Source organism: Bombina bombina, chromosome 2 (genome assembly GCF_027579735.1).
Source record: "Bombina bombina isolate aBomBom1 chromosome 2, aBomBom1.pri, whole genome shotgun sequence".
NCBI classification, from domain to species: domain Eukaryota; kingdom Metazoa; phylum Chordata; class Amphibia; order Anura; family Bombinatoridae; genus Bombina; species Bombina bombina.
This window is the reverse complement of record NC_069500.1, coordinates 382,433,855-382,453,759: the sequence shown is the minus strand read 5'-3', so window position 1 is coordinate 382,453,759 and position 19,905 is coordinate 382,433,855. Positions and strand designations below refer to the sequence as shown.

The window sequence follows — 19,905 nt, the reverse complement described above, 5'->3', positions numbered from 1 at the left end:
TTTATGTTGCTCTAGTAATGAAGGTATTATACTGATTTAAAAAGGATGGAAACATTGTACATATAAATAGGTAAGTATATGCAGTGATTTCTTTGCAGATATATGATGAATGAATGATAGAGGAGATATTTTTCTGCCTCTTTTTTTTTAGCCTATTAATATGGCTATTTTAGATGTTATTGTCTCCACCTGAAATAGAACACTAGCCACTGGGTGCAATTTATTTAAATACATTGTGTCAGCTGCATGATAAATATTGAATATGTCAGCGTGCAAGATAAATGTATCAACGCGCACAAAGGCTTGAAGAAATGTTCTTGTTGTTTGCTCTTGCTACAGTTCTTGTAGCTGTGAGTAGAGGGCAATTTAATCTCTTATACTTTTCATACACACAATTATTCTAGTTTTTAATTTTGTCACTAGCTGCAAAGCAAAGTGGAGGTCCAAAGGAATCAGCAATTCACTTATAAACAAAGAACTGCCTTCTGTCATGACATGTAGTTAGTTGTACATGATGCAATATACATTATACTTAAGAGAATCTAACAGAATTTATGCTTTTTGTCATGTAGGTGACGAACACCGCACTTCATGTATAAATGAAATGTGAACAATTGTATTGTACAGAATACACCTCTAGCAATCCAGTATAGTAAACCTCTCATTTTAGTTGCAGAAGAAAAGTTCTAGAAATAAAAGCAAAAGGGGTAGTAATAATAATAATAATAAAAAAATAATAGGATACCAGTATATACATTCCCTTCTTCCTTTTATAGTAATTGTCACTTTCATTAATCTAAGAGGGGGTAGAAAGTGTTTATAATGACTGGTTGCTCTGTCTTATCATTTGCTGATTGCTACTGAAATGCTTTGAAAAAACAATGTATCTAAAAAAAAACAAGAAAATGCCAGGCCCAGAAAGATATCTCTGTGTTTTCTTTACTGGTGAAAATAGCAGTTTATATAATTGCAAGCTGAAATGAAATGTACTTTTAAATCAGAAACCAAAATCAGCAGTGGGATTTTGTTAAGCTGTTTTAAACAAATCAGAGGTGGTCCATAATCCTTTTCCTAATATGAAGGCCTAAAAAACACTGTGTAAAAATTCCTGTAATGTGTATATGTGTTTGTCTTGATATGACTGGCCACGCAAAGCTTTCAATGTTTAATGGTGATTTTTTAAAGATTAGATATACTAATTTGTTTGAACACGTTTTATCCTGATTACCTTAGCTCAGAGTTTTAAATAGTATTAATATGTACAAAACAATTTATTTCAATCATGAAACATTAGAAAACCCTAGAGATTGTTTTTTAAATAAATGTGGTAGGGAGATGAATTGTATGGGTCACAGTATCAATAGAAAATCCTTAGCCATTAGTTCCATAAATATAAAACTTTTAGGTTATATTACTTTTATGTTTTATACATATATTGTGGGATTGATACCAGTTTTGTAAGTGTTACAGTGATCTGGACTTACAGAGTTATGTTGAATAACTATGTCTGGATTTTGTCATATTTTGGGTACTAACCAAATATAGTTATGAATCAGCAACGTTGGTTTATATGGCCTCTAAATATAAATGTTTGATAATCAAAATTGTTATATAAAGAATTTAAACTGATTTTTAATGCATGGTTTAAGCACAAATAAATCCCTATTCTAAATAATTTGCAGAAGGTGTTCATTTGTTAACACATTTCACCTGTGTCTGTGATGAATTCTGGATTGTATATGTTATAACATTATAAAATAAGTAGATTTCCAAGTGCATAGATAGATCAGGAGATAAAACAGTGCACTACTGTACTAAACGTTTTCTAATTTCATTCAAAGTATTAGGTATTTTTCTTCTTTATTATAATATACATGCTTTAGACTAAGAGCTGTCATAATATTACAAAGAGTTTTACAGCTCATTTTGTATAGGATCAAAGGCCAAAGTGCAAATCTTGATTATTATTGAGTTTGCTTGTGAACACATTTAACCTGTTTCTTCTTCTGCTACTTTATATAATGTTATTATGAAATGTAAACTACTAAAGGACTTAATCAAGCATTTAAATATCTCAGGGATTAAACATGCCTTACTGCTATTTTTAGGGTTACAGGTTTATTAATGTCAATGTAGTAGAACTCAAAACATTTTCTAAAAAGATTAACAGATGACATAGTATAAATGTTTGTCTGTGTGCTTTATATTGAAAATTCTTGATTTTATTCACCTTAATTGCTTGACTGCAACAGTGATTAATGGTAAATTAAAATATTCTTAATAACTTAATAACTTAGTTGCAATGTTTTGAGAAGCAAAGCACGGCCACCAGGTGTTTAAGGACATTTAAAAAAAAAAAAAAATCATATATCCCTTTTATGAACTAGGAGCATGCTACCACTTTTTAATAACACATTGAAACATATTCATACAAGTCCTTATAGTCACACATGAAAATACACACTTATGCAACATGCATGCAAACTACGTGTAAATACACTAATTCATAAAAACACATTCAGACATGCAAATGAAAACAGATTATCGTGAAACTCTAAACATTCATACAAACACACTTACATATACACATCCAAACAATGAGCTAACCATTCAAACACATTAACACATGCATACACACAGATTTATACAAACATATGAAAGCATGTGTTATACAAAAGCATACAGACACACTCTTGCAAACACACTTGCAAAATACATTCAGGTAAACAAACAGATTCATGTACACACAAGGTCGCACACAAAAAGTAAAATAAATGCAAAGATAATTCAGAAGAAAAATCAAAACTGTCTTGCTTTGGTACTATACAGGCTGTAGAGCTAAGCCATACTAGACTCCAAAAATGTCACTGGTGCTTAGCAATTTCAGAGAAGATGTTAGGTGAGAAGATGACTAAGGGACAACAGCAGACAACAGCAACCATAGCAGTGAGGCACTATTAGCAGTGGAGGCTTAAAGACTCTGAGCAGAGCAGGTTGTAATAAACATTGAAATCAATTGACTCACCCTGATTTATTTCATTATTGTGTGTGCCAAAGAACAATGTGGTGGCTGTGTGCTGTGTTCCCCTGACCCTGCAGTAACATTTCTAGAAATTAACATTAACCAATTAAATAAAGTCAATTTTAGAAAAATAATACTTAATTAATATAATATAATCTTTTTTTTGTTATAGGAGGCTGAGATTCTCAACACTGCAATTCTCACTGGTAGGACAGTAGCTGTTCCTGTTAAAGTGGTCTCAGTAGACAGCCATGGCACAGTTACTGATATTTCTGAAGCTGTAGAGTGCAGGTCATCTGATGAAGATGTTCTAAAGGTACTATAGCAATGTTTATATTTCTAGGTCATAACAAAATCTCTTTATTTTCATGACAAAGATTTCCTCTCAGTATACAGAAATACAATCGCAGACATCATAAAACATGCAAGATTACATAAATAACCAAAGGTTTGTAACATTTTCTGCAATTGCTGTGCTGAAAAAGCTGCTAGTATGACCAGAATGCATTAAACTTCACTTGAAGCTGAGCTTTGAACTACAAATTTGGCAACAGACGTACATTCCTTCTTTACCACTTTAACTCATTTTGTAATTTTTCTAAAATGTCACAGTATGTAAATGGTGCAATTTTCTTTCTGATAATATTAAACTCTAGCAATCTCTGATGAAGCGCACTGGGAAATGTATACATGATAATTGAGCCTAAAAAAATAAATAAAAATAGAAACCTTGTTATCATGTTGTGAAAAAAAATATTCTGTTTAATATTGAGGGAATCTGATATGTGGCATATAGAAAAATATAGTTGAAACTATCAATGAATATAAAGCTACCCATGACATGTTACAAATACAACTCTTGAAATTATAAACATCACACATATTTCCTGTTATACTCATCAAATTCCAAAAAGTGGTTCCAAACCATACTACACTGTGGTAGTCAGAAATAAACACATTTACCCTCATGAAAACATTACATATACCCCCACAGCGACAATGTAGAACTTTCTAGACGTTATACAGGTGGATAATGATAATGTATAGTATGGTACCATTAATTCAATTTACAAGGTACTGCATCTCAATTGCTCTCAGTATACCCATTCTCTTTCATTCGTTCTCTAAAAGCTCTGCCTTACCATTCAACCAGTCCCAAATGTCAAACCAGTTATTACAAAGTAGCTCAATTGAGATTCAGAATTGTACTCTTTGTTATATGGTTCTTGTTGATCAACAATATTACTATTAAACAATATGCCTTTTTCATAGTACTTGTATTTAAATTATTTTGCCTAAAATGTTCCTGCAGTTTTTAACAAAGCTTATTAGATGTGAACTCACCAAGCAATGTTTTCACACACACGTTTTAATGTCTCATCATCTACATTAACAATAATGTCAAGTGTTCATCGATTTTCAATTTTTAAACGTTCTAGTTATTTAACCCCCCGTTATATTTTTTGACTTTATCTCAATATAAACATTTTACATATGATTAAGTTATCAAATGCATTGGGATAAAAGAGACTTTAGCTATCATATTTTAGTTCCGAAAAGGCTTGCATTAAAAAAAAAAGAGGATAATCAGACACATATCAGTGCAAACTGTCAAATAACACATAAAAAATATGTAAATGTTATAGAGGAAGATACTACTCTGATAAATGAACCAATGGTGAATCTTATTATAAAGAACAGGAGACACTGCATTTTTATTTCTATATTGATTTTAGATTGGGAATGTCAAACTGTATTGTGTGGAGGGCTGAGCAGTAATTACTTACACCTAAATTACGAGTTTTGCATTCGTGTTTTAATGCTGAAAAAATGGCCATTTCACCGTTAAAACAGCACCGCAGCTATTACAAGACTTGTCGGTATAGCTGTACCGCAAGCCTTTTAGCCTGTAGCGCATCATCAGTCCTGCACACGTAAAAATGACGTTTTTTCATGGGACTTCTATAGCGCTGCAATTACGAGTTTGGTGGTGCGGCTAAAAAGCTTGTGTTCTAGTCTATATCGACAAGATCCGTTCCGCAATCTAAAAGCAGTAGTTATGAGTTTTACGCTACAAACCTGTTACATAAAACTCACAACTAAACTGTTACAAAGTACACTAAACACCCATATTAACCCCTAAACTGCCACCCTCTCGCATCACAAACACTATTTTAAAGTTATTAACCCCTAATCTGCCGCTCCCCGACATCGCCGCCACTATACTAAAGTTATTAACCCCTAAACCGCCGCCCTCCCACATCGCAAACACTATTTAAATATTATTAACCCCTAAACTGCTGTCCACCCACATCACCACCACTATACTAAAGTAATTAACCCCTAAACCACTGCCTGCATCGCAAACACTATTGAAATATTATTAACCCCTAATCTGCCATCTCCCCCCACATCGCCCCCACTATACTAAAGTTATTAACCCCTAAACCGCCACCCCTCCTGCATTGCAAACACTATTTAAAAATTATTAACCCCTAATCTGCCATCCGCCCACATAGACCCCATTATAGTAAAGTTATTAATCCCTAAACCACCACCCTCCCGCATCGCAAACACTATTTAAATATTATTATTTTTTTTCTTCCAAAAAAGCTTTATTTAAACCATAAAGTCATACATGATATGCAAAAAAAAGAAAACATAACAAAGCGTAAATTACAAAAAATAAAAAAAATTACAAGATTTTTAAGCTAATTACACCTAATCTAAGCCCCCTAATAAAATAGCAAAGCCCCCCAAAATAAAAAAATGCCCTACCCTATTCTAAATTACAAAAGTTAGCAGCTCTATTACCTTACCAGCCCTTAAAAGGGCCTTTTGCGGGGCATGCCCCAAAGAATTCAGCTCTTTTGCATGTAAAAAAAAATACAACCCCCCAACATTAAAACCCACCACCCACATACCCCTACTCTAACCCACCCAACCCCCCCTTAAAAAAACCTAACACTAACCCCCTGAAGATCATCCTACCTTTAGCCGTCTTCAGCCAGCCGACCACCAATGGAACAGAAGAGGACATCCGCAGCGGCCGAAGTCATCATCCAAGGGGCGCTGAAGAGGTCTTCCATCCGATAGAATTCTTCATCCATGCGGCGTCTTCAATCTTCAGCCATCCGGAGCGGAGTGGAGCCTTCTTCAAGCGAGCCGAAGCGGAGCCATCCCCTTCCAACGACACCTACCCGACAAATGGATATTTCTTTAAGTGACGTCATCCAAGATGGCGTCCCTCGAATTCCGATTGGCTGATAGGATTCTATCAGCCAATCGGAATTAAGGTAGGAAAAATCTGATCGAAACAGCCAATAGAATGCAAGCTCAATCTGATTGGCTGATTGGATCAGCCAATCGGATTGAACTTGAATCTGATTGGCTGATTGTATCAGCCAATCAGATTTTTCCTACCTTAATTCCAGGATCCACAGGATAGGGGTTAATAAATTTAGTATAGGTGGCGGTGGTATAGGGGGGCAGGATAGGGGTTAATAGGTATTATGTAGGTGGCGGCAGAGTCTGGGAGCGGCGGTTTAGGGGTTAATACATTTATTATAGTTGCGGCATGGTCCGGGAGCGGCGGTTTAGGGGTTAATACATTTATTATAGTTGTGGCGGGGTCTGGGAGCGGCAGTTTAGGGGTTTGCATGTTTGATGTAGGTGGCGGCGGTGTAGGGGAGCAGATTAGGGGTGTTTAGACTCGGGGTACATGTTAGGGTGTTAGGTGTACACACTTCCCATAGGAATCAATGGGATGTCGGGCAGCAGCGAACATGAACTTTCGCTATGGTCAGACTCCCATTGATTCCTATGGGGTCCGCCACCTCCAGGGCAGTGGATTGAAAACCAGGTACGCTGGGCCGGAAAAGTGCAGAGCGTACCTGCTAGTTTTTTGATAACTAGCAAAAGTAGTCAGATTGTGCCGAACATCTGAAGTGACGTAAGAATCGATCTGTGTCGGACTGAGTCCGGCGGATCGAAGCTTACGTAACTATATTCTACTTTTGCCGGTGTGTAGGGCTTGATAATTTAGGAGAATCAGACAAATACACTGCGGAATTCCAGCGTATTTGAGGTTGACGGCTTGTGAGCATTAATCGGGGGTGAAATGTTGTTTCCACATGAGTGTCATTAATTTGTGTGTTTATGTGGTGCCTGATTGTAAATGGTGGTATCTTTCAAGGTTGAGAAAATTCACCACTTGTGACTTCCAGTCCTCTACTATGGGTGTTATGTTCGATTTCCAGTGTTTGGGAATTAGTGATTTGGCGCTATTAATCATTAGAATAAGGAGGTGTTTGGCTTCACTATTATTGATTTTGGGGAGAGACAAATATAGGAGGATTAGTGGGTCATTAGGTATTTGCTTTCCCACCATGACTGACATATGTCCAAGGACCTCCATCCAGAATGTGTCTAGGTTGTTACAATTCCACCAAACGTGTGTTAGATTACCCTCCTCCCCGCAACCCCTCCAGCATTTATTACTTACTGTCTTGTGTATTTTACTCAGTCTACTGGGTATAAGGTACCATCTCATAAGAAACTTATAATGTGTTTCCAATATCCTTACCGAAATGGACGATCTCTTAGTCTCAAGAAATGCTCTTTGCCAGTCTTTCTCTGTTAAGTCTAGTCCTAGCTCCTTCTCCCATGCTCGAAGTGTAGTTAGGTAATTTTTGTGCATCCCCTTTCAGTAGTTGTTTGTATATTATAGAAATTAAGTGTCTGGGGGTGTTACCGGATAGACATAGAGTTTCAAAGGGGGTTAGTTTTCTGGTTAGGTACTGCTTCTTGGGATGTGTATGTAGTGGCCTATTTGCATGTATGAGTACCAGTTTACAATGATATCCGGATGTGAATCCAGAGTGGGTTCCAAAAGTCCTAGCTTCCCTTCTTGAAGAAATATTGAGATAATCCTATGTTTAATGTGAGTTCCTGGATTACCCTGCCTGTCCTTTTGGTTCCAAGGGAGTGTGGGGTTATTGCATATGGGTTGGATGGGGGAGACAGTATTAGATATGTATGTGGTTGTGTTTATCAGTCTATCCCATATCTGGAAAAATTCTTCCAGTATCTGGTAATGTTTGATAGTTGTCGGACGTTCTTTAGCAGGGAGCCACGCTGCTATGCCAGAATTACACAGTTCCATTATATGTCTATCAATTTGTACCCATTGCTTATGTGCATTTTTTGTGCACCATTCCACTAGGTTTTGTAAGTCAATTGCTGTTTTGTAAGTATGGATATTTGGTACTTCCAGTCCACCACTCTCTTTGGGCAAGTACATTGTTTGTTTAGCTATTCTTGGTCTAATTCCTTGCCAAATGAATTGTTCCATTAATGATTGAATTTTAGATAGGTATTGGTGTGGAAGGTGGATAGGAGTTTTGCAATAAATATAAGAGCCTGGGGAGAACATTCATCTTTATTACGTTTCTTCTACCTATCCACGAGATAGACTTGCTCTTCCAGCTAGAAAGGTCTGTTATAAGGGTATTTTCTAGATTTTTACAATTAGCCTGGAATACTATTTTGGCATTTGTTGCCAGGAAGATACCTAGGTATTTAAGTTTCAGTTTTTGTATTTTAAGTGGGCAATTTTGTGTCAGTTGTTGAAATCTTTTTTCATCATATGTTAGGTTTAACATCTCAGATTTGTTAGTGTTTATTAGAAAATGAGATACTTTCCCAAACTTTGGAGTATTTCTAGTGTGTTTGGTAAGGACTTCTCTAGCTCCGTGAGTGTGAGTAGAACATCATCAGCAGACAGGGCAAGCTTGTGTTCTGTGTTCCCTACCTGTATGCCTTTGACTTGTGTGTTATTCCTTATCGTTTGTGCCAATGCTTCTATTGAGATTGCGAAGAGGACTGGGGAGAGTGGGCATCCCTGCCTAGTTCCATTTCTAATGTAAAATGCATCTGATAGTATGCCATTCACTTTAATCAGAGCCATGGGGCATGTGTATAGGGAGAAAACATATTGAATAAATTTATCGCCAAATTTCATTTTGTGCATTACTGCTTTTAGGAATTGCCAATTTACCCTATCGAAGGCTTTCTCTGCATCCGTAGATATCAGAACCGCCGGTATTTTGTTGTGTTTGACATAAGATATAAGTTGTAAGGCCTTTAGGGTGTTGTCCTTAGCTTCTCTCCCTGGGATAAAACCTGCCTTATCCGTATTTATTAATTTGGGATGAAACTGGTTTATTCTATGAGCTAAGATTTTAGCGAAGATTTTAACGTCCGAGTTCAATAGTGAAATCGGGCGGAAATTCTCAGGTATATTTGGTTCCCTCCCTGGCTTCAGTAAAACAGTGATATGAGCTTCTAACATGCTTTCTGTGAATCCATTAGTGTTTAAGAGTGAATTGAACATTTTTGCTAACAGGGAAATTAGGTGGTGAGGGTAGGTTTTATAGTACTTCATGCCAAAACCGTCTGGGCCCGGGCATTTACCGCTTGGCATAGACTTTATGGCTTTTTTTTTATTTCATCTACGGTTATAGGAAGCTCCAGACTACTGGTTTCCTCTGCCTCTAGCTTAGAGAGATTTAAATCTGCTAGGTAGCCCTCAATACTCTGTGATGTAGCTGCTTCCGGTATATTATATAGCAATGTATAGTATTGTCTAAATGTCTCAGCAATGCTCTTACTATCTTTATGTGTGGCCCCCTGTTTGTTTCTGATATAATGGACATGTGTGTTGAGTTGCCATCGTCTCAAAGCTAGTGATGTGCCTGTCTTGTCCCTAACATCGAAATATTTTTGTTTTAGGAATGCGGCTTTTCTTTGATATTCTTTTGTGAGGTAATTCCTTAATGATTGCCTGGCCTTTTGTAAATCTTTTAGTATGTCTGAAGATTGTGGGTTTGACTTATGTTCTTTCTCCCAATACCCTATTTGCGATGTGGAGTTTAGGAATTGTCTGTTCTCCTTTTTTTCCCTTGCCTTTCTTGCTATAAGTTCCGCTCTGACTACACACTTGTGTGCCTCCCAAACCATCCCATCAGGTGTGTCCACCACAGCATTTTCTCTAAAGTAATTGTCTAGTGTCCTTTCTATTCTGTTTTCTGTGGGATGTCTTGCCATTCCACCCCACATTGTATGGGGGCGTGATCCGCCCACGTGGTGGGTAGAATCTTAGAGTCTGTGATCAGAGTTAGCACTAATTGATCCAAAAATATATAGTCTATTCTGGTAAACGTGTTATGTGGGTTTGAGTAAAACGTGTAATCCCTGGTTTGTGTATTCATCACTCTCCATACATCATGTAATTTCAGCTGGTGCAAAAAACTCCTAACAGTTTTAATCACTCGCTTGGGTGTACAAGTGGACCCGGTAGATGTGTCTATTTGTGGATCTAATGGTAGATTAAAGTCCCCTCCGAGGAACAAAGTTCCTTTGGTGTGGGCCAGTAATGAGTGAAAGATAGTTTTGAATATATGATGTTGATCTTTGTTTGGGAGGTATAAGTTTGCAATGGTGATTGGTCTGTTAAATAAGAGGCCCACTAGAATTATGTACCTTCCATTTTTGTCTCTTTCTATATACGTGGGTTGAAATTGGACTGCGTTTTTAAATAAAATGCCTACTCCGCCTTTTTTTGATGTCCCTGAGGCCAAAAATACGTTTCTATATTTGTGTGATAGTAGTCTTGGTTCTTTGCCTCTCTTGAAATGTGTTTCCTGTATTAGCAGTATATCACCCGTGTTTTTGTATAGATTTCTGAAAACCATAGATCTCTTTTCCGGACTATTTAGGCCATTTATGTTTACCATTGTAAGTGTGAGTGAATGCATAGTCAATCTCCTTACTGGTATAACCACTGTAAAACTAGTTGATATTGATGTGAAATCGTGTCCTACAAATATTCAGTTCCCTGATTGTTATCTGGTAGTCTAGCATGATTTTGTCTGTCTCAGTGTCTTGGTGTGCGTCTTGCTTGCAATACTATGCCTCTACTGATAATATAAACAGTAAAACAATATGCAGTGCTCAGTTTCTTCTGAACAAGAAGTCAATAACGTTGTTATTAACTATTATTGCATTCAACCTTATAACAACAAATAATTCAATTATAATAACAGTAAAATCAAATCTAAGGGTAGTATCCCCACCCCCAAACAAATTACAAAACATATTTAAGGTAAAGATAAACATACGACCTTAAGCTACCAGGGTAGTTTCAGATAAACAGTCCAGTATTGACATAGTCCCATATGATGTGTCAGCCACGTCTGTAGTTTGTATTCTCACTGGAGAATAAGGCGGTGGCTGTTCTATCTGCGACGCTGTGACCCTAGGCCTGCCTAGTTGGAATTTCTCTGTCAGATGGGGCTCATCTTCTACTGTTTGCTTGATGTTGAGTTGTAAAGCCTTGTTGAAGCGGGGGAGATCATCCAGAGTTTTGTATACAGCTGTGATGTTGTCTTTGGTGGCAATGATGCTAACAGGGAATCCCCAGCGGTAAGGTATTGTCTGTTCTCTTAATATTGAAGTAACAAAGTGTAGCTCCCTTCTCTTATGAAGTGTTGCTGGGCAGAGATCAGCAAAGATCTGGATGTGGTTGCCTGTGTGGGTAAATTTCTGTTTCTGCCTGGCATGGCATAAGATTTCCTCACGGTCTTTGTGATTAAGTAGTTTTAGTATTATGTTTCTAGGTGGGGCTTTAGGTGGTGGTTTAGCGCGCAAAGCTCTATGCGCTCTTTCAATACAGACATCCGGGGATTCACTTGTACCTTTAAGGGTTCTAAACAGATTCTGAAGGCATCCTTATATAGCATTCTGTTGGACTGTTTCAGGGACACCCCTTATGCGCAGGTTGTTGCGCCTACCTCTGTTATCAAGGTCTTCAACTCTTTCAAGCAGATGATGGATAGTCTCTTCCTGCTCATAAGCTAGCTTTGAGATGTGCTGTATATCATTAAAAGCAGTATTATGACTTTCCTCTAGCGTTGAAACCCTACTAGTGAAAAAGTCTTTTTTTGATTTCACCATACCAGCCCTTTACTTCTCCAATTATTTCTTTTATGTCTTCCTTTGTGCACAAGGTTCTGAGATCATCTATGGTTAGTGGAGTGCTGTTCCCTGGGTCTATTGGTGATTTTTGTGTTGCCGCAACCACCAGGGCTGATGTTTTCTCCATGTCTGTAGTCGTGGAGGCTGCGTCTGGAGCTTTTAGGAATTGATGAATAGATTTGGATTTATTATTTTTGTCTGGTTTATTCAATCTCCTGCTAGGCATGACCACTGACAATCATGTAGGAAGATGTGTGGAATTGCAATTGGCAGATAGCTGCTTTAAACACTCAAGTAAAGCAACAGCATGGAGCATGCACCTGTGACACACAAAATTGCTGGTGCTGGGGGTACAGTGGTTGCTCTTATATCTTCAATGCACCGTAGTTGCTGTACCTTGTCAGAATGCTTAGACCTGTGTGTGCACAGATAATCTGGGATGCAAGTTTACATTGACCCCTTCTGCAGCACATCTAGCTTACTTTTCTTTACAGTTATCCCCCACTTTATGTATAATATGTCCCTGCAGCCTGCACATCACACTGTCTATAGTTCCTCTCTTTGAAGGACCTTGCCCCCTGTTTATCTCGCTGCTGTGTGGCCTGCTGTGGCTTTTCCTATGACAAAGAGGGATCCGGCAGCGTTGCCTAATGCAGCAGTCACTCCCGATACTCTACACCCTCCTCCAGGCCACCTCCACACCATCTCCACTTGAGTTGCCGTTGCAAGGCCCCCTCTCACCTCCTATTCTACTCCCGGAGTACTGAGTGATAGCACTTCACTGCACAGTTATGGCAGAACGCCATGTGAGTGCCGGGGGCGTTGCTGTCTGCTCTGTGAGTTCCGCACTTGAAGCTGTGATCCTCCTATATTGTAGCTAGTTTAGGATTTTTTTTTCACATGTAAGTTTGTATTTATTTTAACTAGGTAGACTAGTTAGTAAATAGTTATTAACTATTTATTAACTACCTAGTTAAAATAAATACAAACTTACCTTCAAATAAAACCTAAGTTGTCTTAGACTAAAACCCAACATTACAAAAAATAAAAAACTACCATTACAAAATATAAAAAACACTAAAATTACAAAAAATAAAAAACCTACCATAACAAAATATAACAAATGAAATTATACAAAATAATAAAGATTATTCCTATTCTAATACCCTTTTAAAAAAATAAAAAACCCACTCCAAAATAAAAAAGCCTAATCTAAAATAAACTACCAAGGGCCCTTAAAAGGGCATTTTTGTCGGCCCTTTAAAGGGTCTTTTGTAGGGCATTGCCCTAAAGTTAACAGCTCTTTTGCTACAAAACAAAACAAATACCCACTAACAGTATACAACCTCCCGCACCCCCAAACCCACAAAATAAAAATAAAGCAAAACCAAATCTACCCATTGTCCTGAAAAGGGCATTTGTATGGGCATTGCCCTTAAAAAGGCATTTAGCTCTTTATGAAATGCCCAAGCCCTAATCTAAAAATAAAAACCCACTCCAAAAAGAAGAAAATACATTACATAAAATAACAAACAAACAAACAAAATAGATTTATTATAGTGTCAGTGATGTTGGGGTGCAAGAGAATAGGGGTTAATAACTTTAGTATAGTGGCAGCGACATCGAGAGCGGCAGATTAGGGGTTAATAGCTTTATTTAGGTGGCGGCGATATCGGGGGCAGCAGACTAGGGGTTAATAACATTATGTAGGTGGCGGCGATGTCAGGGGCAGCAGATTAGGGGTATTTAGACGTGGGGTTTATGTTAGGGTGTTTGGTTTAAACTTAACTTTTTTTTTCCCTATAGACATCAATGGGGCTGCGTTACGGAGCTTTTTATTCCGCGATCGCAGGTGTTAGTTTTTAGTCCGCTCTCCCCATTAATGTCTATGGGGAAAGCGTGCATGAGTCCGTCAAAACAGAGCTTATATTTTGTGCGGTATGGAGCTTAAAAGCACCATATCGCACTCACAACCGGCTGTTTGAAAACTCGTAATGGTTGCGCTATCGGGGGTTAAATAACGCAATTTTTGTTGCATTAGTTAAATCCCTATAGCGTAACTCGTAATCTAGCTGTTACTGTGGTATTGGCTGGGGGCCACATTATTGCATACTCACACTTAAGCTAAATTGAACTCCACAAAATATTATTATAGTCAAATTTCTAATTAAAGGTACATAGGAAATGAATTACTGGTAATTACATTTATCATTAGCGTTTGCAAATCAGCTAGTCTTAATCTGAATCATGAAAGTTTAATTATGACTTCACTGTCCCTTTAAAGGTGTAGTATAAATGAGAAAAATGTTTACTTACTTTGACATTTTTTATTTTTAAAATCAAAACCAAATAGAAATTTTGATAATTATGTTAAGTGCTGACAGGGCCACCATACAATTAGATTTTGGGTTTTATGTTTTTTATTTTTCTATCCGGCAAAAGAGCTGTTAGACTATAGGGCAAGACCCTACCAAATGCACTTACCAGGGCAATGCCCAACCAAATGCCCTTTTCAGGGCAATCTTTTTGTGTTTTTTTCTTTTTAAATAGTTTTTTTTAAAAATAGGGTTTTTTAAATGGCTAAAAGTACTGTAATAACTTTAAAGCAATGCCCTACCAAATGCCCTTCTAAGGGCAATGCCCTACCAAATGCCCTTTCCATGGCAATCTTTTTTATTATAGGTTTTTTTTTTTTTAACAGTTTTTTTAGGATAGTTTTTTTTTTTTAAGAATATATATATAAATGAGCAAAGAGCTTAAATTACTTTTTTTTTTTTTTGGGGGGGGTGAGGGTTAATAGAAAAAGAGCTAAGTCACTTTAGGGCAATGTCCTACAAAAAGTCCTTCTAAGATCTATTGCTATAGTGAAGGGAGCTTTAGTTTTAGTATAGTCATAATTTTGTGTTTTTATTTTTGGTAGTTTTTTTGTAAAATGTTTTTTTAATTTCAGTAATTTTAGTGTTTGTTAATTTTTGTAACTCAGGGGGTGGTAGCTTAAAGGTCTGGGGGGTTAGCTTTTAGGTAATTTAGTAGTGATGGGGTAGTTTGCATTGGAGGGTTGTGGTGCATTAGGATTTAATAGATTAGGGGGCTTGCTGTAATGCAGGGTTGTGATGTTTTAGAAGTTAACAGGTTAGGGAGTGGTTAGGTCTTTAGGTTATGGCTGATTAGGGATTAAAAGTGTAGATTGCACTGGGGATGAGGGTGCACAAGGGGTTAATAATTTATTGTAGCATTGCATTTACATGCAATGTTACAATTATATGCTGTGCCATGTATAATGCATATCATTTTAAGTATTGTATATAATTTAAAATATAGTTATATTTGCTTGTTCTTTTCATTATTTTAAACATAAATATATATTTTAAATTATATATTTATGTTTAAAATATTAAAAGGAACAAGCCAAAATAACTACAATATACAATACCAAAAATAATATGCATTATACATGACAAACTATATCATTTTAATATTGTATACAAATGAAGTAACATAGCCCCTATAGTTCTAATAGGGAGTTTTTTTTTTTTTTTTTTGTATACTTTATTATTCAGGAAGATTGCAGACATGACGTAGGTGTTTAGGTGTTCTATGGGAGTTAGCTGGGCGTTCCAGGGGGAGTATAGGGAAGACATAACGTAGGTGTAGGCAGCCTGTGGGAGTTAGCTTCACTCCCCTGGAACACACAGCTAAGACATGACGTAGGTGTAGGCAGCCTGTGGGAGTTAGCTGCACTCCCCTGGAACACACAGCTAAGACATGACGTAGGTGTAGGCAGCCTGTGGGAGTTAGCTGCACTCCCCTGGAACACACAGCTAAGACATGACGTAGGTGTAGGCAGCCTGTGGGAGTTAGCTGCACTCCCCTGGAACACACAGCTAAGACATGATGTAGGTGTAGGCAGTATTAGGGAGTTAGTTGAGCTTCAGTGGGGAGTACAGCTAACTGTGTGAGTTAGCCGGGTGTTCCATTTGCACTTTGATTGGGATACATCACCAGCAGTGCAATAATATTCCAATCTCTGAAGTACAAGTTACTAGTAGAGTGTCAGCTATGTTTGTTTTGCACACCTTTTCAGTGGTGAGACTTTACAGTGTGAGGCCGGTAGTGTAGGTGTAGTTACAGTTAGTTCACACAGGCATTATTTGAAGTGATCCTACACAGAAACCATGTTTGGGTTTCAGTGAGTACACTGCCTCTGCTGTTTACGAATAGTTCAAATACACACACACCCCCCGCCCACTGAAAGTGCTAACAAATGGCAATTTCAAAACTTGAGTCTTAAGGGTAAAATTATCATTGCCTGATGGACATGATACGATGTAGCATATTATGTCCGCCAGACATTGCTGAATGCCGACAGCAGACGCTGTCAGCATTTAACATTGCACAAGCAGTTCTAGTGAACTGCTTGTGCAATGTCGCCCCCTTCAGATTCGCAGCCAATCGACCACTAGTAGGGGTGTCAATCAGCCCGATCATATAGGATCGGGCGGATTGATGTCCGCAGCATTAGAGGCGGTGGACCAGATAAGGAGCAGCGGTCTTAAGACAGGGGCATCAGGGGCCGTTCGTCCCTTGATAAATCGGCCCCTTAATTCTAACCTTGGTGGCTTCCCTTTGGAAGAGTGTCAATCACTTTGGACCAACTTCTAGCTTCATTTTCTTGTGTTGTTAAAGGGATATGAAACCTAAAAAAATGAGTTTGTGATTCAGACAGAGCATACATTTTCAAATTCAATTTACTTCTATTATCAAATGTGTTTTGTTCCCATGGTATTCTCTTGTGCGTGAGATATGGTTGCGTTGAGCTCCATACCGCACAAAATACAATTGCTGTTTTGATGTGCTCGTGCATGCTTTCCCCATAGTTTACACCCTAAAAAAAAAGGCCTAAAACCTGGGGGGGGGGGGGGTCAGCAGAATTTTGAATGCCTAGGGCAGCACAAAACCTAAATACGCCACTGCTAAGCACCTGTATGAGGTTGCGCAGAGGATTTAAAGGTAAAGTGGGTTGGGCTAAGGAGTGAGATAACTCAACAGTTTGCCACTATAATGTTCTGACCATTATCACTTTATATACTCCAGTGAGTGTGGATCATTATGTATATATGTGTATGTATCTCTCTCTCTCTCTCTCTCTCTATATATATATATATATATATATATATATATATATATATATATATATATATATATATATATATAATTGCAATAAATGTTTTACCATTGATTTAATGGGATACGGTACTGGTGAGGGATCAAAGGTGTATATGTTTGTGGGTGTATTTGTATGTGTGTAGCAGCCTGGGGGGCGGGGTTCCTGTGAACTGCAGGGGGCAGTATTGCACCAGCAGTTCACAGGAACTGCTGGTACAATGATAAATGCTGAGAGCGTATGCTGTCGGCATTTATCGATGTGCAGCGGACATGATCCGCTATATCAGATCATGCTCTCTCGCACAATCATAAATAGGCCCCAAAGACTTTAAATGCATCCTATACATAAATGGACAGCCCTATACTTCAATGCGAAGTGGTAGTAGCTCACGCGTTGTGCTCATATTGCAAGTGTCATTAAAGTGTTGCGCATTCACTCAATCCAAAATGTTGCTTTCGAATTTAGCACTTCTAAAAACCTGGTATGAAATATTATTGCTTGTTTTTCACATACAAATGCACATTAAAGACTATAAAAATAAATGAATAAAGTTTAATTTATGCTTAATACATTTTGAAACAAAGGGTTAATAAAGGCAAAAAAGTTTTGGGAAGGGTTAAAGAGATAAGATACATGAGAAGGGGTAGTGGAAAGGGGTCGTATGTGTTTGTGTAGATTTAATCATATGCATGTGTACGTATGTATATATATATATATATATATATACACTATATGCCCAAAAGTATGTGGGCACTTGATCATCACACCTATATGAGCTTGTTGGACATGCCATTCCAAAACCATTAATATTGAGTTGCCCCCACCCGTTTGAGGCTTTAACAGCAGCCACTGCTCTGGGAAGGCCTTCCACAAGATTTGTAGTGTGTCTATGGGACTTTGTGTGAGCATTTGTATAGTCAGGCACTTATGTTTTAAGAAAAGGTCTGGCTCACAATCAGCATTCCAATTCATCCAAAAGGGGTTCAATAGGGTTGAGGTCAGGGCTCTGTGCAAGTTCCTAGAGTTCCTCCACATAAAACTTGTCAAACTACAGTATATCTGCATGAACCTTGCTTTGTATACAGCGGCTATGTCATTCTGGAACAAGAAATTGCATTTGTCATAACACTTTAGTAGCACAAAACAGACTTGCTATTAATTAAATGCATTTTCCCCAGCCTCATTTCTCATCTCCATTTAGAATTTACATCAAAATCATACAATTTCCAGAGTTTTGTACATTTATTGTGAATAGCTCTGTCTTTTATATATTTGTAAAGCTTATTCAGTCACAATAACGTCTGCAGCCTAATTACCATTATTGCATTAGGTTGTGTATTGCTAGGGTGTTACATTTTAATTAAAGACCGATGAAACTTATACATTTTCTATTATGCGTGTGAAAGAACATCAGTTTAAAATATTAACCTTTATTTTGCAGAAAAAGACATATTGGGGCCTATTTATTATTATTGTGCGAGCGGACATGATCCAATATTGTGGCTCATGTCCGCTGCACATCGATAAATGCAGACAGCATATGCTCTCGGCATGTATCTTTGCACCAGCAGTTCTTGTGAACTGCTTGTGCAATGCCGCCCCCTACAGATTCGCAGCCAATCGACCGTTAGCAGGGGGTTTCTGTCTGCCGCCTCAGAACAGGCGAACAGGTTATGGAGCAGCGGTTTTTAGACCGCTGCTTCATAACTTCTGTTTCCGGCGGAGCTTGATAACTTCTGTTTCCATATGGAGCTTGATAAATATGCCCCTTAGAAAAAATTTGATTTTGATACTAACACAAGATGCATGTTTCTGCACAAACGTTATCAGGGAGCATTGTTCATTGGATGATAAAATAAAAATGTATTTTTAAACAAAAAAGTAAGTATTTTACATGCTACAAAGAGATAATTTAATAGACTTGGTCAGTCTACAAATATTGGGCCAGCTTACAAGTTAAACACAAACAGGTTGCATTATCTGCTGCGCAATCTTGCACAAAGAATAATGCATAGAGACCTATCTATCAAGCTCCAAATGGAGCTTGAAGGGCTGTGTTTATAGCTCTCTTTTGAGCTCTCTCCCTCCTCTCTTTTGAGCTCTCTCTCTCCCCCCTCTCTTTTGCTCTCTCTCTCCCCCCCTCTCTTTTGCTCTCTCTCTCCCCCCTCTCTTTTGCGCTCTCTCTCTCCCCCTCTCTTTTGCACTCTCTCCCCCCCTCTCTTTTGCGCTCTCTCTCCCCCCTCTATTTTGCGCTCTTCCCCCCTTCTCTTTTGCACTCTCTCCTACTCTTTTGCGCTCTCTCCTCCTCTTTTGTGCTCTCTCTTCCCCCTCTCTCTTTTGTGCTCTCTCCCCCCTCTCTTTTGCGCTCTCTCCCCCTCTCTTTTGAAGTCTCTCTCCCCCACTCTCTTTTGCTGTCTCTCTCCCCCACTCTCTTTTGCTGTCTCTCTCCCCCCTCGCTTTTGCTGTCTCTCTCCCCCCTCTCTTTTGCTGTCTCCCTCCCCTTCTCTCTTTTGCTGTCTCTCTCCCCCCTCTATCGCTCGACCGTGCCCGGTCTCCCCTTTCACGGCCATTCAAACATGCGCTCTCTCTCCCCCCTCTCTTTTGCACTCTCTTTCTCCCCTTCTCTTTTGCGCTCTTCCCCCCTTCTCATTTGCACTCTCTCCTCCTCTTTTGCGCTCTA

The 19,905-nt window shown here is 38.3% G+C and overlaps 1 protein-coding gene across 1 annotated transcript in view; it reads left to right on the top strand.

The window, feature by feature from the left end:
- LOC128646969 (transmembrane protein 132D-like) overlaps positions 1–19,905 on the top strand; it is a gene marked incomplete at its 5' end in the record, with an annotated part of 1,609,960 nt that overhangs the window by 1,183,747 nt on the left and 406,308 nt on the right. Inside the window, 1 exon segment of the mRNA XM_053699779.1 lies at positions 3,195–3,338. Coding sequence (XP_053555754.1) covers positions 3,195–3,338 — 144 coding nt within the window.